The sequence below is a fragment of the Brassica napus genome, chromosome C3, assembly GCF_020379485.1.
Source record: "Brassica napus cultivar Da-Ae chromosome C3, Da-Ae, whole genome shotgun sequence".
In the NCBI taxonomy this organism is placed as follows: Eukaryota; Viridiplantae; Streptophyta; class Magnoliopsida; order Brassicales; family Brassicaceae; genus Brassica; species Brassica napus.
The window spans coordinates 4503361-4525453 of record NC_063446.1 but is presented as its reverse complement, the minus strand read 5'-3'; the positions used below and the strand labels follow the sequence as shown (position 1 = coordinate 4525453).

At 34.9% G+C, this 22093-nt stretch overlaps 4 protein-coding genes across 4 annotated transcripts; all 4 read left to right on the top strand.

Moving 5' to 3' along the window:
* The first annotated feature begins 790 nt into the window (after positions 1 to 790).
* Positions 791 to 6004, top strand: LOC125575428 (disease resistance-like protein DSC2). The gene is made up of 2 exons (XM_048752052.1): positions 791 to 1573; positions 3790 to 6004. The coding sequence occupies exons 1-2, from the start codon at positions 1104 to 1106 to the stop codon at positions 4448 to 4450; spliced, it is 1131 nt and encodes a 376-aa protein (XP_048608009.1). The 5' UTR covers positions 791 to 1103; the 3' UTR covers positions 4451 to 6004.
* A 3354-nt stretch (positions 6005 to 9358) lies between these two features.
* Positions 9359 to 12890, top strand: LOC125575492 (putative U-box domain-containing protein 46). Its single transcript, XM_048752051.1, has 2 exons — positions 9359 to 11056; positions 11451 to 12890. Exons 1-2 carry the CDS (start codon positions 10760 to 10762, stop codon positions 12546 to 12548), a joined length of 1395 nt encoding a protein of 464 aa, XP_048608008.1. The 5' UTR covers positions 9359 to 10759; the 3' UTR covers positions 12549 to 12890.
* A 540-nt stretch (positions 12891 to 13430) lies between these two features.
* On the top strand, positions 13431 to 15552 carry LOC106386166 (putative U-box domain-containing protein 46). Its single transcript, XM_013826056.3, has 2 exons — positions 13431 to 13866; positions 14306 to 15552. The coding sequence occupies exons 1-2, from the start codon at positions 13540 to 13542 to the stop codon at positions 15377 to 15379; spliced, it is 1401 nt and encodes a 466-aa protein (XP_013681510.2). The 5' UTR covers positions 13431 to 13539; the 3' UTR covers positions 15380 to 15552.
* Positions 15553 to 16009: 457 nt separating this feature from the next.
* LOC106383468 (apyrase 2-like) lies at positions 16010 to 19460 on the top strand (the record flags this gene model as incomplete). Its single annotated transcript, XM_013823568.2, has 9 exons — positions 16010 to 16693; positions 17076 to 17204; positions 17279 to 17335; positions 17416 to 17508; positions 17744 to 17949; positions 18071 to 18162; positions 18355 to 18572; positions 18667 to 18856; positions 19137 to 19460. Coding segments are annotated over 9 exons (1782 nt in total), but the record flags the coding sequence as incomplete, so codon positions are not given.
* Between the last annotated feature and the right edge of the window lie 2633 nt (positions 19461 to 22093).

Below are 22093 nucleotides of genomic sequence, written 5' to 3'. Positions count from 1 at the left end.
GCACTATCTGATAGGTACAAGAAGGTCTATATCCGTAAGAGGAAGAAAGGAGTATTGAGTAATGAGAGTGTGGAGTTGGAGGAAGAGCGGGAAGATTTAAATCAGTTAGAAGAGTAAAGCAAAGACTCTAATTGAAGTAGAGGGTTTGCCGTTACATCTCAGCTGAGCTAAGGAGCGAAGACTACTAATAAGTGGAGGGAGTGTGTTTGTATTCTTTATGCTTGATTGTTGTATGTTCTTGACGTTATGAGTCTTGAGCTCTCGATCGTTATGAGATCGAGGAATTTGAGTATTGTACTCGTCATGAGAGTACTTGCTTGATTCAACAATTTAAGTGTAATCGATTCATTGATTCTTAATACAAAGGAGTTCTCATTTTTGGAGTTACATAGATCTAAAGTCTATCACTATCCCAATCATGAAACGGTAAACACTTTGACCGCTGCCACCTCTTCTTTTTATCGATAGAGTTGGTGCGTTATTATCAAGCAAGTTGGGTCTATATAGACAATTTTAGGCGGTCCTATACTGAACAAGACCATACAATGCTATAAAATTTATTTATGTGACGGTTGTGTAATTTTTTAAAATAAGTCCACTATGCTGATGATGAGTGAAATCTTTTTGATTTTATTTTTTTCCCGTTGAACCGGCCATCTCAGGACACTGAAACCGAGAATGAAGATCTTTGGCGAGTCTCCAGTTTTCTTTAGTGTTACTGAAATTGTTCTAGGTCTGAACTTGTCTATCACGTAAACTTAGATCATTTGGACTTCTCAGTGCTACGAGCAGTTTCTTGCTGAGCTTTACGTGTATAATGGCCAACTTTAGAAGATGTGGGAAGGACTCATGGTAATCTCATAGCCTATTAATATTATGATATTAAATCTTGGTCTCTACTTGTAATTTAATGTATTTATATCTTTTCCTAGTCAACTGTTAGATGATTCCGAGAAGTTTACTGTGTCCTTACATCTTTTCGCGTTTCTTTTTTTAATGTGGTGACGAGCCACACACATATATACAAAGTCTCCTTTTGTTATTTCTTCTTCCGATCTGAAAGCTTTGTCATTCTCTTCAGAATTTCTTCGTGCTTGTTATTCATGGCTTCTTCATCATGTGTGTCTTGCGGTTCGTTGTATGACGTCTTCCTGAGCTTCCGTGGAGAAGACGTGCGCAAAGGGTTTCTTAGCCACGTTGTGAAAGAGTTCAAAAGCAAGGGGATCGAAACGTTCATTGATAACGAGATGGAGCGTGGCAAATCTGTCGGTCCCACGCTTGTAGGAGCGATCAGACAATCAAAGGTCGCCATTGTTTTGCTCTCCCCTAACTACGCTTCTTCAAGCTGGTGTTTGGATGAGTTAGTGGAGATCATGAAGTGCAGGGAGGAGGGTCAACAAAGAGTGATAACCGTTTTCTACCAAGTGGATCCATCAGATGTTAGGAAGCAGACCGGAGATTTCGGACAAGCTTTCGATGAGACCTGTGTGGGGAAAACAGAAGAGGTGACGCATGTATGGATGCAAGCTCTGAAGGAAGTCGCGGGTATAGCTGGTTATGCCTCTAGCAACTGGTTAGTTTTTTTTTTTTTTTAATAGATGTTAAATTAATTCAGTCCCAAAAAACATTTTACATAGGACGGATTTACTCTCAGAGACACATTTCAAATTATGAATTACTCTAATAGACACTTTTGCCCAAGTAGACACTTTCTCTTAGTAAATTGTCATAACTACCCCTTATCTATGTAAAGAGTAACTATTGGATAAGTGTCTAACTAGATCGTAAAACCAAGAAACTGAACCAACCGATTTTCTCATCTTCATTATAACGATTAGAAAACTAGTGAGGAAAATAAAAAAATTCGAAATATAATGAAATCTTTTTCACTTTTGTAAGACAAATCCCCTTTTCAAAATCGATTACCCCCCAGACATGAACCCTAATTTTGGCTCTTCGCCAACTTCTACTAAAACCACAGATCGATCTGAACCCTAATCCACTTTCTCAAATTCGACATCTCCATCGTGGCGTCTTTGGTGAAGCGTCGGAACCATCACTTTGTTCAAGCTTTCTGTCTCCACCTCTAGCTTTTGTTCGATCTGAAACTTTTCCGCCAGCTCTTCATACTCGACCATTGGTGAGTCACACCATGAATTCAGAAACTCCAATCCATTCTCAATCATGACTCTCTGTTCCTAATTTCATAAATATATCTAACAGATTCATCTATCAGGTCTGATTTTTTATCTTGGTTCATGAGGGTAAAAACAGTGGTGGAGGTGGCTACTCGAAAGGAGGAGGTGGTGGTGGATGTCGTTGTGGTGGTTGTGGATACAGAGGTGGAGACGTGAGGATGAAGAGCTGGTGGTGATTATGGATGCCGTGATGGTGGATGCTATGGTGGTGGATGTTGATACGGAGGTGGAAGACGTGAGGAGGAGGATGTGGTGGTGGATGCCGTGGCTGTGGATACTGTTGTGGTGGATGTGGATACGGAGGTGGAGGTGGAAGATGCGAGGAGTAGGAAGTGGTGGTGGATGCCGTGTTGGTGGATGTTGTGGTGGTGGATGTGAATATGAGGTGGAAGACATGAGGAGGAGAAGGTGGTGGTAGATACGGTATCCACAGAAAATTTTGTAACATTTTCATGTCCACCAATTTGTTTGTCCACATATATAGTATCCACAAATTGCCTACGAGAAACCTTGTCCAAGAGAATTCGTCCACAAAAACTCGTCCACAAATCAACACATCTTCGGATCGTTGGATCTGCTTTCTTCAAAATGATCTGACGTCCATGATATATTCTCATAAACTCATATATCTAACTTTTTGTTTTATTGCTTTATCTTTTATTGCAATTACAAGGTAACTGGTTCTTTTTCGGTTTGCTTCCTTAAAATAAGCATCTTTCTCTTTAGTAATAGCCAAGGTCATTTCTGTCTCAATAAAGACAGCTGGCACGAAAAAGTGTGTCAAAATTGCTTTGTGTCTTATAGAGTAAACAAAAATCACAATGTGTCCTTTTATGTAAGTCTCTCTTTGCATAGTGTGTTAATTATCTTATAGTTTTATTGGATCAATTAACTAAAGCCAATGGGCTTCCAAATTAATTGAAAAACTTGTGAACAAAAGTGGCCCATTCAAAGGCCTATTTGTTAAATGAAGGAGAAGTAGTAGAGTCCCACATCGGTTGTGTGACTGATTTTCTAGCAGTATAAATCTTCGCGAGATTCTTGCCCACGTGCAGCAGCTGTTGCGGAAAGTAGGTCTTCTCCGGCTCTTTAAATATTGTTTCTCCTCTCCCTTCATTTCCCAATCTTTTTCCGTATCGAAATCCAACTGCAAAAATCCCTTAGCGTAAGTCTATATTGCGAGAGTGTTTCGTAGAGTTTATAGTTCGATAGGGCGATAACGAGTAAGGCGTGATTTGTCTGCCATGTTTGTATCCTGGGACTCTATATTCGTACAGTTCCGTCTCACTAACGGAGCGAATATTTTGAGTTAAGAAAATATATCATATCTCGACTTCATGTTTCAGTGCGAATGCGATTTCTTATCGTTTTTGTATTTGCCTTGTACATTCGTATATTTCCTTAAACATCGCTTTTATTTTATCTTTATGTCCGTCCGATTTTCCGGTTTCTACGAGTTTTGCTTAGGAAAGAAAGATTACATATGAATATTTATCGATACTAGAACCATGTTTCCACGGCTTTCATTTTTGTTATGTGTAGCTTCTTTTCATGATGTATTTTCTAATGAATAGCCTTTGTTTTTTGTCAGGGGGAGTGAAGCTGATTTGATCAACGACCTTGCCACAAATATTATGGGTTTGTTGGCTTTGACACCATCAAATGAGTTCGATGACTTTGTTGGCATAGAACCTCGTGTCACGGAGATGAAAACGATGTTGAGCCTACAAACAAAAGAAGTTAAGGTGATTGGGATTTGGGGTCCTGCCGGGATTGGTAAGACGACCGCCGCCAGAGTTTTATACGACCAAGTCTCTCCTAAATTTCAGCTCAGCACGTTTTTGGAGAATATCAAAGGAAGTTTTGAGAGGCCTTGTGGTAGTAACGACCGTCAGTTGAAGTTGAGGTTTCAGGAAAAGTTGTTGTCTCAAATTTTCAACCAAAAGGATATCGTGGTTGGTCACTTGGGAGTGGCTCCACAAAAGCTGAGTGACAAAAAAGTGTTGGTTGTTCTTGATGAAGTGGATAGCTGGTGGCAACTAGAGGAAATGGCAAAAAGAGAATGGTTTGGTCCCGGAAGTATGGTTATCATTACAACCGAAGATAGAAAACTTCTCAAAGCACTTGGACTCGAGGCCAATCAAATCTACGAGATGAAACTTTCCTTGGATTTGGGTAGTAACAAGATAGAGAGAGAAAATAACGTCTTGTATTACTTTCCTTGGATCAATAAAACATGGTTTTGTCTTTAGCGTTTGATTGTTGAAACATTGATACACAAATCGTATCAGGATGATGTCGATGATAATGACCCTGGCTTTTCTGATGCAGTAATTGACATAAACATAGAAGCACACAATGAAACTGAAGAAGGAAAAGAATCAGGACGTGATGAGGATGCAGAGATGAGGAGCAGGAAAAGAATGAGGTTAAGCCTTGTTAGATTGTGATGTTGTAAACTGTGATGTTGTTAGATTTTCTTATTCCGCTGCACTGTAAGTTTCCAAGAAGAGAAGCATCAATCTCAACATCCCCGGCACAATCAATTTGGGATCTTTTCAGGTTTGGGAACTCGATCATCTGGCGATTAAAAGCTTAAATTATCTGATGAAGCATGTAAAATCTTGAATTCTCTGAGGGAAGTTGAATCGAAGTTACCGGACTCTGATACTTCTTCGTCTTCTCGAGCTTCTGTGCTCGAAGTGCCAAAAGAGTTTAAGTGTATGTTCTCGCATGCGATCATGAGCGAACCTATAGTCACAGGGAAAAGAATCAGGACGTGGTGAGGGTGCAGAGACTAGGAGCAGTAAATGAGTGAGGTTAAGCCTTGTGTAGGTGTCGTGATGTTGTTTGATTTTCTGATTCCCTGCAACGTAATTTTTCCAAGAAGAGAAGCTCAATCTCAACACCCCCGGCACAATCAATCTGGGATCTTTTCAGGTTTGATAACTCGATCGCTATGGCTTTCCTTAAACAATCATATATCTATACTATTATTTATTTATGAAGTGATTTTTGTGATTTGTCACATTATATAAACTAGGTAAGGAACCCACGCGATATCGCGTGGGAGCTCAACTTTTATAAATAAATATATCATATTATAATTATATATTATATAAAAAAATTATTTAAAAAAAAATTCATGTCAAAACGTAGAACATGTGTGTTTATATTTATTTATTGATAATATTAAAAATGTATATTCTATAATTTTAAATTACAACTAAAATACAAATACATCAATACTAATAAAATTATACATTTTTATTATTTTAATTAAGTTACTCTAAAACTTTAAATTATATAAATTTATAATAAATAAATAAAATCTCTTATTAAACATAAAAATCTTTTTAAATAAAAAAAGTGTCGTTCATGTTAGACGGTTGTGTCGTCAACGAAAAAGTACAAACGACTCATAACCTAAGAGGTACGAACACGTCGTAAACTAAGGGATACAAACATGATGCGATTCAAGAGGTATGAACTTGTTCCAAGGGGTGGACGGATATGCCTTGACTGAAGGTATGAATGTGTCTTGACAGAACAAGTGTAAATGGCGTGAACGAAAGGGTGTAAATTGAAATTAGGATCCATAAGACAAAAAAGTTTCCGGATGGGTAAAACATGCAAAATCTAAGAAATATTTAGAAAATGATATATTCTAATTTGGATAGACTTTTTATGTTGTCGAGAAAAGGTCATACTCTTATATCACCAGCACCATGGTTGACCATAAAACAAAAAAATTTCTGGATGGGTAAAAAAACAGGCAAAATCTAAGAAATATTAAAAAATGATATATTCTAATTTAGATAGATTTTTTATGTTGTCGAGAAAATGTCATACTCTTATATCACCAGCACCAAGGTTGGCCTTTAACATTCTCTCAGTGATGTCTCGTTCGCACTTTTTCAGTCATGATCCATTCTTACCTCTTCGGTCATGATTCATTGGCACTCCTTTGGATACGACTCGTTTGCACCCTTTCATTCACGATCTATTCACGTTCTTTCAGTTACGATCCGTTCACACTCATTCGGTTACGATCCGTTTTCTCCTTTTGGTCACGACACGTTTGCACTTTTTTGTCACAACCCATTTGCAATCTTTCGGTCACGACCATTTGCACCCTTTGGCCATGACTCGTTTGCATTTTTTTGGTCACGATCCATTCGCAACCTTTCGGTCACGATCCATTCGCAACCTTTCAGTCACGACCATTTGCAATCTTTCAAACACGACCATTTGCACCCTTTCGATCATAACCCATTTGCACGTTTTCGATCATAACTCATTTGCACGCTTTTGGTCATAACTCAATTTTACACTTTTTGTCATGGTCAAGATCCATTCGTATCCTTTCGGTCAGGATTAATTTCACATCCTTTCGGTCAAGAACCATTCGCACCCTTTCGTTTATGACATTCACAGCCTTTCGGTCACAATCCTTTTGTACATTTTCGGTCATAATACATTCACACCCTTTCAGTCACAACACTTTCGCACCTCTTGGATCATGATACGTGTACCTCTTGGATCATAGCATGTTCGTACCTCTTAGATTATGACGCGTTTATATCTCTTAAATTACAACACATTTATATCTCTCTGTTGATGACACTATATAAATGTTTATAATTTTTAATCAATGTTAATATGATAAGTAAACTTATATGAATTTTTTTTTGTATTTATTAGTATTGAGATGAAAATTTATGTCTTTTTTTGTTTTTACTTTACTCATATCTATATATTAATACTTCATAAATATTTGTAGTTGTTTTAAATAGACGTTTTATGTTGGCCAGAAAAGATCATACTCTTATATCACCAACATCATGGTTGACCTTTAGCATTCTCTTGGTGATGTTTCGTTCGCACATTTTCAGTAACGATTCATTCTTACCTCTTTGGTTTTGATCCATTGACGGTGACACACCTTTGGTTACGGCTCTTTCGCTCCCTTTCAGTCAAGACCCATTCACACTCTTTCGGTAACAAATCGTTCACACCCTTTCGGTTACAATCCGTTCACACCCTTTTTTGGTCATGACTCGTTTAAACTTTTTCGGTCACAACCCATTCGCAACCTTTCGATCACGACCATGTGCACTCTTTGGTCACGAACTGTTTGAAATTTTTCGGCCACGATCCATTCGCAACCTTTTGGTCACGATCCATTCGCAACCTTTTGGTCACGATCCAATCGCAACCTTTCGGTCACGATCATTTGCACCCTTTCTGTCATAACCCATTTGCACCCTTTTGGTCACAGTCAAGATCCGTTCCCACCCTTTCAGTCGATATTAATTTCACATCCTTTCGGTCAAGATCCATTCGCACTTTTTCGTTTATGATCATTGGCAGTCTTTCGGTCACGATCGTTTTGTATATTTTTGGTCAAAATACATTCACATCCTTTCAGTCACAAAATGTTCATACTCCTTGGATCATGATATGTTTGTACCTCTTGGATCACAACACGTTCATACCTCTTAAATTATGATGCGTTCATATCTCTTAAATCACAATACATTTGTACCTCTTTGTTGATGACACCACATAAATATTTATCATTTTTTAATCATTGTTAATATGAAAATTGTGTCTCTTAAGTTTTTTTATGAAAAATTATTTTTATTAGTATTGAAATGAAATTTTATGTCTTTTTTTTTTACTTTATTCATATACATGAATAGTCACATCTTTCAATTTAAAGGTGATTATTTTGAAATGATACTTATATGATTAGTCACAACTTTTCAATTTAAATAGTTACATCTTTTCAAATTTAAATGTAATTATTTTGAAATGATAGAAATATGAATAGTCACAACTTTTCATTTAAATAATTACATATTTTAAAATTAATTTCTAACTAATGCACGACTCTTGAAACAAATAACAAAAAGACACAACTTTAACAAGAAATAAAATTCCTATAAAAATACACAACTTTTAAAATTATATGATTAGTCACAACTTTTCAATTTAAATAGTTACATCTTTTAAAATTTAAATGTAATTATTTTGAAATGATAGAAATATGAATAGTTACAACTTTTCATTTAAATAATTACATATTTTAAAATTAAATTCTGACTAATGCACAACTCTTGAAACAAATAACGAAAAGTCACAACTTTAACAAAAAATAAAATTCCTATAAAAATACACAACTTTTCAACATTGTTTGGGTTTTTCATGTAATACATTTAAGAGATGCAACTTTTATGTATAAAACTTAAGAGATTCAAATTTTCATATTAATTAATACACTGATTTTTAGAAATAAAACAATTGCAAATATTTATGAAATATTAATAAATATATATGAGCAAAATAAAAACGAAAAGACATAATTTTTCATCTCAATACTAATAAATACAACTTTTCATATAAAAATTAAGAAATGCAACGTTCGTATAGATGAATAGTCACATTTTTTCCAGTTTAAAGGTGGTTATTTTTAAATGATACTTATGTGAATAGTCACAACTTTCCAATTTAAATAGTCACATCTTTTCAATTTAAAGGTAGTTATTTTGAAATGATACATATATGAATAGTCACAATTTTTCATTTAAATAATTACATCTTTTTAATTTAAATACTAACTAATACACAACTCTTGAAATAAATAATAAAATGACATATCTTAATATATAATGAAAAGACACAACTTTTAACAAGAAATAAAATTCCTATAAAACACACAACTTTTCAACATTGTTTGGGTTTGCTATTATTAATTGTTTTTTTTCTTCACCATTTTATTTGATTAGCGAAAATTATGCTGGCATAGACATTGGACTATTAATAAATTTTCAAAATTTTGTTTGAAGAGTCACATCTTTTGAATTAAAAGGTTGTGTCTTTTTGTAATAATACTTATATGAAGAGTCACAAATTTTCAATATAAATGGTCACATTCTTTTAATATAAATAGTTATTTTTAAATAAAAAGACACAAATTTTAATTGTTGAAAAGACACAACCTTTCAACATAAGTGGAATTCACAACCTTTTGAATTAATAAGGATTGCTATTATTAGTAGATATCTCGATTTCGAATTAATTTATTAATTTAAATAATATAAATATTTCAAAAAATTTAATTAGAATTTTGATTATAATTATTTTAACTTTCACAAGATTTTTAATAGTTTTTAGCTTAAATTATTAATTTATTAATTTAAATAACATAACTATTTCAAACTTTCTAATTGGAATTACAATTATAATTATTTCAAAAAGTTAGGACCAATTCTTATTTTCATATGATGTAGGATGTTTTAAAATCTATAGTTTCAATTTTCTCATTCATTTCAAGTTGTCTCGATTATAATTTTTGACATCTATATTATGTACTTTTGATATTTGTTTTTTTACAGTTGAAGTTCTATGTTTTTCTTCTTTCTTTGAGTCTGAAATACTAGGACCAAATCAGTTTTGTTACATGGAATTTGGAATTATGAATTAGGTATTCCGGAATTACTTTAGTAGTTATTTCACATGTATGTTTTATTACTGTTTAATCTATAAAAAAAATATGCTTTGATATTAAATTTTGAGAATTGCATATGTAATCATGTTATGAACATGTTTTTAATAGTTTAGTTTCTAAAACAGATAAAAATAAATATATTTTTAATGAATAATTAGATTTATCATTATATAATTAACCATAAATTAATTTTAATAATAAAACTATCATTATCTATTGTTTCTTTTATTAAAATTAAACTTATGAAATATTAAGATAAGTCAATGTATATATTGATCAAGTAAACCAATGAAATATTGTTATTATCTCAATTCGTTTTAAAAAAAAATAAATTCTACAAAATTATCATCAAACTTTAGTTTTTATTTAATTTTTATTTATTTTTATTTATTTTGTTCTTATTTGGATTTTGTGTGTTTTAATGTTCTTTTGGTAAGTTAATTCATGTTTACGGTTCAAAAATACAAAGTAGATTCACAGAGACCAAAAGTTCACATTCTTATTTTACTTTATTGTGTAGAATATTTGATATGTAATTATGCTCTTAACGTCTCATAGTTTTATAGCTTTCCTTTGTGTTAAGAAGAATAAGATCGAAATAAAAATCGAAGAGAACTAAAATGATTAAAAATATAAAGAATAAGTTATCATGATGTTTAAATCATAATACATATATTACTAATTATTAGCAAAACGATCATATGACCGCATGTGCGGACAAAACACTAGAAGGATATTTTTATAAACTCAAATCTACTTGTTACACCGGTGGCGTACGTGATTGACGTATTTATAAAATTACAGGTGGCATTATGTTAGTTTAACTCATACCTAGGTTATGAATTTGACGTGGCAGCCTATGTATTACAGGTGGCGTAGGTAACTAAAACAAAAAATTTTTAAAGGAGGCAAAAGAAAAATATACTCAAAACTGAGAAGCTAACGGTTTCTTCTTCGCTTCTCTCTCTATTGCTAACAGAAACTTCCCGCCTTCTTCTTTTTTTCCCCCAATTCTCGAGTTTCTAGGGTTTCTAGTTTCGCGCTTTCAATGGAGGAATTGACGGCAGCAAACGCCGATACTCTGAGGATGGAGTTAAAGAAGACGATGACGGAGATACTCGACGTCGGAGGCGTAAGCGAAGATCGCAGCGAGACTGACGGAGCCTTGGTAGCAGTTGACGAGGCGGTTAGAATCCTGAATCGTCTGAGGGAAGTTGAATCGAAGATGCCGGACTCAGCAACTTCTTCGTCTTCTCCGGCTTCTGTGCTCGAAGTGCCGAAAGAGTTCAAGTGTATGCTCTCGCGTGCTATCATGAGCGAACCTGTGGTCATTGCTTCTGGCCAGGTTTGATTTTCCCTTTCTTTAATTTTTTTTTTTGTGATTCTTGCTCGATTCTTGACATTGCCAAGAAACTCAATGATTGTGTATGTTTTGTATGCGTATCGAATATATAGGAGTAGATAGATAGATACAGGTACAAATGTGTGCTATTTGTGTAGATGTACAAGTCCCTTCTTTATATGAACAAAGCATATAACTTTGTATATATTTAACTGTTAAGAGTGCTATTTGTGTATATGCATATGTTACCTTCTTTAAAAGTAAAGTTTTGTATCATCCAAAAAGAAACAGAGTTATGCTTGACATTTGCCAAGAAGCTAAATGAATGTATGTTTTTGTATTCGTATGGAAAGTGTGCTGATTATTTGCTCCTTTGTTTCTTTTTTTTTTTTGTCAGACTTATGAAAAGAGATACATCCAACAGTGGCTGATGTATAAAGTGACATGTCCCAAGACCAAAGAAGTCCTCTCTCACCGTTTGTGGTCACCCAACCATGTGATCGCTGAGTTGATTACGCAATGGTGTCAAGCCAACAAGTGCGATCTGCCAAAACCATCTGATGCACCCATTGGACTATTCCCTGATGACATTGACCTATTGCTTCACAGGATCTCCTCTCCCTCCTCAGTTGAAGACCAGACAGGAGCTGCGAACGAGCTGCGTCGTCAGACCAAGAGATTTGCCGATGTCACGGCCTTCTTTGTCGCTGAAATCCCTGATTCCATCACACGGTTGCTCACTCCGCTCTCTGCTTTGGGCGAGGCCATTGACTCGAACCCGGGCCTTCAGAAGAATATCATCACCGCATTGCTCTACATCTCGAGTCTTGAGGAGAACAAAACAGCAGTTGCTCAGAACCCTATTGTGATCCCACTGCTTACAAAGTCGCTGAAGCAGGGGACAGCTAAGACACGAAGAAACTCCGCAAATGCTTTATGGGAACTTTCGAAACTTGATTCTAACAAGATCCACATCGGGAAATCAGAGACACTGGAGGCTTTGGTACTTGTTATCAAAGAGGATCATTTCACTGCCGCCATAGGTGCCGCTTATGCTGTTTTCCAACTCTGTTGCCTACCGGAGAACAGGGGCAAAGTGGTTTCAGAAGGTTTGGTTCCCGCGCTGATCAACAGGATTAAAGAACGAAGCTATGTGTATATCTACTTTGCTCTCTTGTCGCTTATGACTATACAAAAAGGGGTGATTGAAGAAATGGAGGATCTAGGGTTTGTCGATGATATGTGCAGTATCTTGAGGAATACGAGTTGCTCAGTGACTGAAGAGAACGGTGTATCGATCGTCCTCCTTCGCATGTGCGGTCTGAACACGGGTGACAAAGACAGAGAGAGGACTAGGCTGAAACTGATCAAAGAAGAGGAGGATAAATACTCGACATTTACAAAGTTTGCAACGCAAGGATCACAATGTGCAGTGGCAGAAGCAGAAGCGGTTTTGCAGTGGATCAAGAGGTCCGTTACAGGTGAAGAGCCATAAAGGGTGGATGAAGGGAACCACCACACTCAGGTCTTGTTGATAAATAAAACGATTAGTTTTGCAAACTGAGTCTTGGTGATGCATGTAAAAATTTTAGAAAGAGGGAAAAGTTGTATAGGTTCTGTCTGAAAACGGAAAGTGCGTAAGGAGGGCCTGACTTTGCCACTTTTAATTGACGTGTGCTGTTTCTGTTTCATATTCCGACTAGTGAAAATCATCCGAGAGGATTGCGTGAGCCCCAAGTCATGTGGTTTTCTCGTGTATTCTTCCAAATGCTAAGCTGTGCACTGTCCCAATCATGAAACGGCAAACACTTTGACCACTCCAACCTCTTATCTATAGAGTTGTGAATTATTTTTATCAATAAGAGTTTGATGTACATAGACCATTTTTAGGCGGTCCTATACTGAATTTTATTCACATAGAATGAAGTTTTATATAAGTATCGACTTTATAAAAGACATTGTGATCACAGTCAGCGTATGTTGTTTGACGTCTATTGGCTTGATTTGACAGTTACGTTACTTGTGTGCTAATATAATCAATAATTTCATATGTTATATCATGCAATCTCGTAACACCATTCCGTTAATAATTTTGTAGGCTAAAAGGTTCAACCAAAAGCACACTGCTAGAGTGTAAATCACTCACGATCTAATTTAGGAATACAGTAATAACATACAAAAATGAAATGAAATGAAATGAAAACTTAAGTTTTTGATAGGAAATAAATGATCGGAAAATCTAATTTCTTATTAACCAATCAGAAGCGAATGCGGGCATGACGTGGCAGTCTAGATATACAGGTAGCTTACGTAATTAAAAAAGGGAGGCAAATTTTTTTTTTTTTTTTTTTTTTTTTTGAACACAAAAAAAGGGAGGCAAATAAATTGATCGTTTCTTCGCTTCTCGATAACAGTAGTTTCCCGCTTTCATCTTTTTTCCCCAATTCTCGAGTTTCTAGGTTTTTGTGTATTCGAATCGGCGTTCAATGGAGGAATCAACGGCGGAATCGACGGCAGCAAACGCCGATACTCTGAAGGTGGAGCTAAAGAAGCTACTGATTGAGATTTTGTCCAACGGAGGAGGAGAAATTGAAGATCGCGGTGAGAGTGACGCAAGTTCTGGAGTCTTGAAAGCAATTGACGAGGCGATTAGACTCCTGAATCGTCTGAGAGAAGTTGAATCGAAGAAGCCTGAATCTGACATCCCATCTTCTTCGTCTTCTCAGTCGCCTAAGGTGGAAGTGCCGAAAGAGTTCAAATGTATACTCTCGAATGCGATCATGATCGATCCTGTAACCATCGCCTCTGGGAATGTATGGTTTTCTTCCCTTTCTTTAGAAATTTCTTTGCAATATTTGCTAATCTGAAACTGTAGCTTACGGTATATTCGCTTTTTAATGCTGTTTATGCGTATATACATTAAAGATTCATTATCATCGAAAGAAGAACAGAGTTAGGGTTGACATTGCCAAGAAACTCAATGACTGTTTTATATTTGTCTGTGTATTGAATCTGTGGTTATATGCTGAGAGTTTCTATAGAAGCAGATAGATTCAAAGACACAAGATTTCTTTGGGATCCTTGCTCGATTTTGCTAATCTCATTGCCAAGAACCTCAATGATTGTACGTGTTTAGAATCTGTGCTTATATACATGGAGATTCTAGAGGAGTAGATAGATACAGATGAAGGGTTTAAGATTGAAAGACACAAGATTTATGGTGTGTATGCTTATTTTGCTCTTTTGTTTCAGACCTATGAGAAAAGCTATATCACGGAGTTGCTGAAGCATGCACCTAAATGTCCCAAAACCAACGAAGTCCTCTCTCACTCATTGTGTACACCCAACCATTTGCTCGATGAGTTGATTACCAAGTGGTGCATAGACAATGGATATGATCGTCTAAAACCACCTCATGAAGTAGTCACTGAGCTGTCAAGAGATGGAATAGAGTCACTGCTCCAGAGGATCTCTTCTCCCTCCTCAGATGAAGATCAGAACGAAGCTGCAAAGGAGATACGCTGCCAGACCAATAAGTTTCCCAGTGTCCGAAATCGCTTTGTTGCTCTACACCCTGGAGCTATCACCACGTTGATCCGTCCACTTTCGAATTTCATCACGAAACCGGAGCTTCGAGAGAATATCATCACAGCATTGTTCAACATCTCGATTGTTATGGAGAATAAAGAAGCAATTGCCCAAACCGATAACGTGGTCGGAGAGCTCAGATTTTCTCTGTCATGTGGGACAATGGAGTCACGAAGAAACTCTGCATCGACTTTCTTGTCACTCTTAGCTATTGATTCTAACAAGGAAATCATCGGGAGCAAACTAATGCTGATTGGTTTGGGAAGCCTTATTGGTGAGGGTGAAACGGTAACCTCCTTGGTAGCCGGTTCCGTGGTGTATCAGCTCTGTCAAGATTTAAAGTACAGGGAAATGGCGACTTCTGCGGGTGTGGTTCCGGCGCTAATGGGGAAGATCGAAGCAGGAAGCTATGCGGCTGAGTTTTTGATTGTCTTGGCATTACTTACTACATACGAGCGTGGGGTTAAAGAAATGGAGAAGCGTCCAGAGTTTATCAAACATCTGTTCAGTATCTTGAGGAAACGGAGTTGCTTAATGTCTTGCGAGAACGCTGTATTGATCGTCATTAACATGTGGAACCTGGGTAGAGTGGCAATAGTCAATGAAGAGGAGAATAAACACGTGACATTTGCAATGCTCAGGAAGGAAGAATCATCAGTGAGTCTAGCTACGAATGCAGATATGGTTTTACAGTGGCTCAAGGTATACGGTACAGGTAAAGCTCCAGCGATAGAGTGAAAAGGATTACCTAAATCAGGTCTTGTTGATACATAGAAGATAGTTTTTGAAAAGTTACTCTTTGGTACATATATACAGATCCAAAATATAGAAAGTTTATAGAGATAGAAGGAAAAAGTTGTACAGTTGCTCTGGGAATGCTATATGCCTAAAGACGGCCTGAGTTTTTGCTACTCTTAGTTCATCTTAATGTTGTTATTTCTGATTCATATTCCGGCTAGTGTCACGATCAAAGATAGATAGCTTTAAAGGATTAGAGAAGCAGGGATTGTGTAGTAATAAATTTCTGGTTCAAATGCTTTTTTTTTTAACAACAATCTAGTTAATACATGCTAAACAGCTATAGACTATAGTGACCTCTATAAATTGAGCACCAGTCTATATAGTGTGTGAACATGTCTAGACTATCCAAGTATCTAAGTGTAGGGTTGTTTGGTTCGTTTAGGAAAGACTCACCATCATGACTAGTTTGAAAGAACTTGAATAATCTGAACTCGTTACAGAAAAAAAGAGAACAGTGAGAAGTATAAAGACAAAATCAAAATTTAATGAAAATCAGGGTTTTTTATGTAAATCAAGTAAACATTATAATACTTCTTTTTAACTCGCCCAGTAAAATTTCAAGTTTAACGAAGTTGTGTGGGAGTTACTATCTCTCCCGCAATCGTAAAAGCCAGTAACGTCTTTTGTCTGTATCTCTCGCTCAAATACAAATACAGATCTAGAAGAAGAAGCTTCAAGGTGAAATCGAAGCTTTTAGCTCTAGATCAATTCGCTCTTATCAACCCATCGTTCGATCTGGATCCGTTACAGGATCCGCCGCAGACCACGGCGCCCTCCGGCACCGGCAACGGTAAGATCCGCTACCGTTCGCCTTCCTCCCCCGAGCTCATGGAGTCCGGAACCGCTGCCGTTTCCTCCTCCGGTCACCATTCTCCTTCTCATTCCTCCGAATCTCACCAGGGACTCCTCTCCGTCGACGGAGGGAAGACGACGACGGCTAAGCGTGGGATTGGACGGCACGAGTCTATCACCGACAAGATCCAACGCCATCGAGGTATCCTGCTCTTGATTTCGGTTGCGATTCTGCTTATCGGTCTCGTTCTTTTGCTGATGCCGGGGAGATCGACGTCCGACGCGGTCGTTGAAGAGTACACGGTGCTTAACCGTAAGGGAGGCCCCAACTCGAGGCCTCCGAAGAACTACGCTGTGATTTTCGATGCTGGAAGCTCTGGTAGCCGTGTTCATGTCTACTGCTTTGATCGGAATTTGGATCTTCTTCCTCTCGGGAATGAACTTGAGCTCTTCGTGCAGGTAAACAACATTGGTTCCATCTCACTCTCATAATCGATGCTTAACCGTTTAGAGAATGTTCTTAATCGATGCGTGTATATCTTGTGACGTTAGCTTGATTCAGTTTGTTATGGTGATTCGTGGTACATTTGTGTTGTTTAAGTTGACATACATGTTCATCAGTCTGTGAAAGACTTAAGGTGATTCGTGGTACATTTAATTTCAGCTAAAACTAGTAGGAGAATGCACTGCTTTATAGATCTCTTGACGTTAGCTTGATTCAGTTTCTTATGGTGAATTCGTGGTACATTTGTGTTGTTTAAGTTGATATGATTGCCAGTGTGTGAGAAGACTTATGCTTGTTGGAGATTTGGGTCTAAACTGTTCACTGATTTGATTTCAGCTAAAACCGGGCTTGAGCGCATATCCTACTGATCCTCGACAAGCGGCTAACTCTTTGGTGTCTCTTCTTGACAAAGCAGAAGCTTCTGTTCCTCGCGAGTTGCGTCCTAAGACACCTGTCAGAGTTGGGGTATGGAGACGAGTAGCTAGCTATTCATATACTTGTTGTTGATTTTGTGAGTTATGTGAAATGTTTTTGGTTAGGCAACTGCAGGTTTGAGGACGCTGGGTCATGAAGCATCTGAGAACATTTTGCAAGCGGTAGTTTTGTTTTCCTATGCTTTCATGCACGTTTTCCTGCTCGCTTAGCTCTTATACTTTATTGTAATTTTGCTTTTAAGGTTAAGGAACTCTTGAGAGATAGAAGCATGCTGAAAACTGAGGCAAATGCTGTTACTGTGCTGGATGGTACCCAGGAAGGTGCTTACCAGTGGGTAAGTTGTCCAACATATGTTTGTGTCTTACAGGAAGTCATGTTGCTGTATTTTCTTATGTGTCTGCGTGTATGCCTTTAATCTTATCGTGAAGACTGTTATCCTTTCTAGTTTCTTAATCAAGCAGAAGAGTTCAATTTTACTAGTTTCTTAATTATTGAACAAGAACTGTTCAATTTGCACTATGGCAACTGTGATATTTTGAAGTCTAGTGTAACGGGATTCGACTTTGCAGGTGACAATAAACTACTTGCTAAGGAACCTGGGAAAACCATACTCAGATACGGTTGGAGTGGTTGATCTTGGAGGGGGTTCGGTACAAATGGCATATGCTATATCCGAGGAAGATGCTGCAACTGCACCAAAGCCATTAGAAGGAGAGGATTCTTATGTTAGAGAAATGTATCTGAAGGGACGGAAGTACTTCCTTTATGTTCACAGGTTCATCAGCTGTTATGATTTCATGTTTCTTCAAGTTTCTTCTTCCATACATGCCAGCCACCCGATTTGTTCATATTGTTAAATTTAATGTGAGATGCTATTTGCCTCATGTTGCTTGTAGTTACCTACATTACGGATTACTAGCCGCCAGAGCAGAGATCTTGAAAGTTTCTGAAGATTCAAACAATCCCTGCATCGTGGCAGGCTATGATGGTGAGAAGTATTCTTTTATTATGAAAGCTGTTTCTTTCCAGCTAGACTTCTTTGCATTTATCCTATCGTATGACACATGATTTCATTATTGCCATTATCTTTGCCATTCTTTAGCTAGAACTCTCTGAACATGCAATTACTACTCCTAGCAGATTGAATCCATTTCTTCTCTGACATATTGTATCACTGTAGGCACTTACAAGTATGGAGGAGATGGGTTTAAAGCCGCTGCTGTGCAATCTGGCGCGAGTCTCAATGAGTGCAGGAGGTTAACCGTCAACGCACTCAAAGTGAATGATACACTATGCACACACATGAAATGCACATTTGGTGGAGTATGGAATGGTGGTCGAGGTGGTGGGCAAAAGAACATGTTCGTTGCTTCCTTTTTCTTCGATCGTGCTGCTGAGGTAAACCAACAAAAGACACCTCTACTTTTCTTTCTTTAAAACCCCATTTACACACAACGTGTTGTCGGGACAATGGGCTTGATTACGTGCACAGGCTGGATTCGTAGACCCCAAGCAACCTGTTGCTACAGTTCGTCCAATAGACTTTGAGAAAGCAGCAAAGAAAGCTTGTAGTATGAAGATGGATGAGGGAAAATCGAAGTTCCCGCGTGTGGAGGAAGATAATTTCCCTTACTTGTGCATGGATCTCGTTTACCAATATACTCTGCTCGTTGATGGATTCGGTAAGTATCTCACTTTCGTCCCTTTACAACATTGCTCACAAATTATCTGTAGGCTTAGGATATATATAACTAAAAAAACACTAAACAGTATGTGTATATAAGAGTGGAGAAGTGCTAGACTGAGATTGTATGATGAATGTCATAAACGTATACCTTTGATAAACTTAAGTTTAGGATAACGATCTGGTCGTCTAATCCATGTTCAAAGTTTTTATTTTTGTAATTTTCTTTTGTGTTTATTCATTTGTCAACTTTTTTTTTGGGCATGAAATAAAAATAGGATTGGAGCCATCACAGACGATAACATTAGTGAAGAAGGTGAAATACGGAGAGCACGCAGTGGAAGCTGCGTGGCCATTGGGTAGCGCCATTGAGGCTGTATCCTCACCGTGACGGGCATTTTTTGGAACTACACAGAACTTTATTCTCTCGTAAACATTTTTTTCATCTATCTCGAAATTTTATCATATATGGTTTTTAGAGAAATGGTTTTGTCACTTGTATATCTATCTACCTTTCTACAGATCTTTGATTATTTTATTTTTGTAAACTATAGAACGTACTTGTCCCGGGGTTGTTATAATTTTATGAAATGATTGCAACATTTTCTCATCTTTTTCTGTTTCCCGCATCTTCTCTAATAGAAAAGTACCATTTTTATATACCATAAAAAAGTCATACTAGTCTTATTAGGTTTATTTCATTAATTACATTTATTTAATTATTTATATTAATCTATTTAATATATAAAGATATTAATAATAAATCAATTTTAACTGTAAATTTAAATTTTATTTTTAGTTATAACAAAATGTTGAGAAAAAATCTAACAAAATCTTTCTAAAAAATTAAAATATTTTATTTAAATTAATACCATTGATTAATTTCGTAATTAATAATATACACTATTATACATTAATTTAAATAAAATTTTATTACAAAACAAAATAAAATAAAAGTGTATGCTATTTTTCAAATTTTATAATTATATTATATATCTTCTTTATTAAAAGAAATACCATAAAAATTCATACTAGGTCTATTTCATCAATTACATCTATTTGACTATTTAAGTTAATCTATTTAATATATAACATTTCTAAAAAATCTTATAAATTATATAGATATTAATAAATAAATTTTAACTTTAAATTTAAATTTTATTTTTACTTATAACAAAATATGTTGAAAACACCTAACAAAATCTTAATAAAATTTTAAAATATTTTTAAATTAATGCAGCGATTTATTTCATAATTAATAATATAGTATTATTATAATGTATTTACTTATAAAATTCCACAATATACTAAAATAAATAACATAGAAATATAAACTATGCTAAGAAAATATTAGTTTTATAGTATAACTAAATAAAATTTTAAAATGTATTGTATTCAGTCTGTAAAAATTAGAAAAAATGAAGGAGATTCTCAATTTTTTTATTTCATACTATGAATTTATTTTATCAAACTCGAAAATATATTAATATATAATAACAATTAATAATATAGTAAAATATATAAAACAAATCATTATACATTAATAATATCGAATAAGAAACATAACCAATAACATTATAAATTTACACAATATATAACACTAAAATGTAAATATCTTTGAAAGTTTTGCGATGGTATCCGTTATATATTTATAAAATGAAAATCTATCTGCACGGATGTGCGGGTGAAAAATCTAGTTTTATCATTAATTTGCCTTTCCAATTTGGCAGAACTCATTAGTCTATAGATTCTTTTTTTTTTAAATATACCTAGCATTTTGGCATTCAGTCGATTATGATGTTTCAGTTGATACTTTGATAATTTTTTAAAAAAATTCTTGCAATGGCATTTGTATTTTGTAGTATATTTGAATCATATATTTTAGAAAGTGATTTAATCAATTTGACCAAAATTAGTAATTTAAGGAACGATGCCAAATGTTACATAGAAAATAAATAATCTGATTTGTTTAATGTGTTTCGTTAATCCACGTGGGGATTGACGTCCAATTAAAGTCTGTTACTCATGTCCCTAGAAATGTAGGCAATTACTTGCACACAACAAATGGTGAATCATCATTCTATCTGGCCCACCTTTTTATAAAAATAATTACTTATTATATAAATATATATATATATATATATATATATATTTTTTTTTTTTTGTAACTTACTTATTATATAAATGTTGACAAAAGCTTAGTGTAATATAAATATTAACAAAAGCTTAGTGAAAAAAATATATTGTGTTTGGAAGTAAATCTGTATAGAAAAAAAAACTGACACTTTTGAGGTATTTTAAAAGAAATACTATTTTGACCCGTCCTTTAAAAAGGTCGGGTATATTTTTTGTTTTAATTTTTTTTGAGTAATTTCATTTTTATATTTGTGTTATTTTTTGTATTTATATTTGTGTTTAATCTATTCTATTAAAACACGAATATGATTTATATACTTGAACGGTTCGGTTCTTAGAGTGTTATATCTGAAAACTAATATCAAATTCAATCGCACCAAAAACTGAACAATTTTTTTTGAAAAATGTTAAAAAAATAATTTTAATATATTATGCTAAATATATATATATATATGGGTTAATATGATCTTCACTAACTTTAAGTAAAATCACATTTAATAAATATTTTTTAATCGAATAACCTAACTAAAATCCGTTAAATAAATCTCGTAGAATATATTTTTATAAATAATACTTATATATATGTAAATGGGTGAATATGATTTTCAATAACCTTAATTATAATCACATTTAATAAATATTTTTTAATCGAATAACCTATTTAAAACCCGTTAACTAAAACTCATATAATATATTTTTATAAATAATACTTCCTTAATAATATCAATTTAATTAAATAGTTTTAATAATCTTAAATTTACTTCCAAAAATATACTTTGTAGATTTTGGTTGGACTAAATTTTCTGTATCTTAAATGATTTTGTTAAATACTTAAATTTTGTAATTAGAATATGCTCATATATATTTAGTTTCAGGTTGAAGCATGCTATTGATTTTGACGAAATGCTACATTATTCGAAGGATTAAAGAATAAATAGCTAAAATATCTACTCTATTAAAAATATAATCATATTTGAAATTACTGTGGTATATTTTGTTTTGCACCTATTAGACATGTTGTGACTAAATATTAAAAACATATACTTCATATCTATTCTATTAATTTAGAGTTTTGATTTATATATATACTTTAAAAATT

Bases quoted from the DNA above. Each gene is read 5' to 3' on its own strand.
- LOC125575492 (XM_048752051.1), top strand. From the start codon at position 10,760: ATGGAGGAATTGACGGCAGCAAACGCCGATACTCTGAGGATGGAGTTA. The intron at 11,057-11,450 runs GTTTGATTTTCC...TTTTTTTGTCAG, and splicing joins TGGTCATTGCTTCTGGCCAG to ACTTATGAAAAGAGATACAT.
- LOC125575428 (XM_048752052.1), top strand. From the start codon at position 1,104: ATGGCTTCTTCATCATGTGTGTCTTGCGGTTCGTTGTATGACGTCTTC. The intron at 1,574-3,789 runs GTTAGTTTTTTT...GTTTTTTGTCAG, and splicing joins GGTTATGCCTCTAGCAACTG to GGGGAGTGAAGCTGATTTGA.
- LOC106386166 (XM_013826056.3), top strand. From the start codon at position 13,540: ATGGAGGAATCAACGGCGGAATCGACGGCAGCAAACGCCGATACTCTG. The intron at 13,867-14,305 runs GTATGGTTTTCT...CTTTTGTTTCAG, and splicing joins TAACCATCGCCTCTGGGAAT to ACCTATGAGAAAAGCTATAT.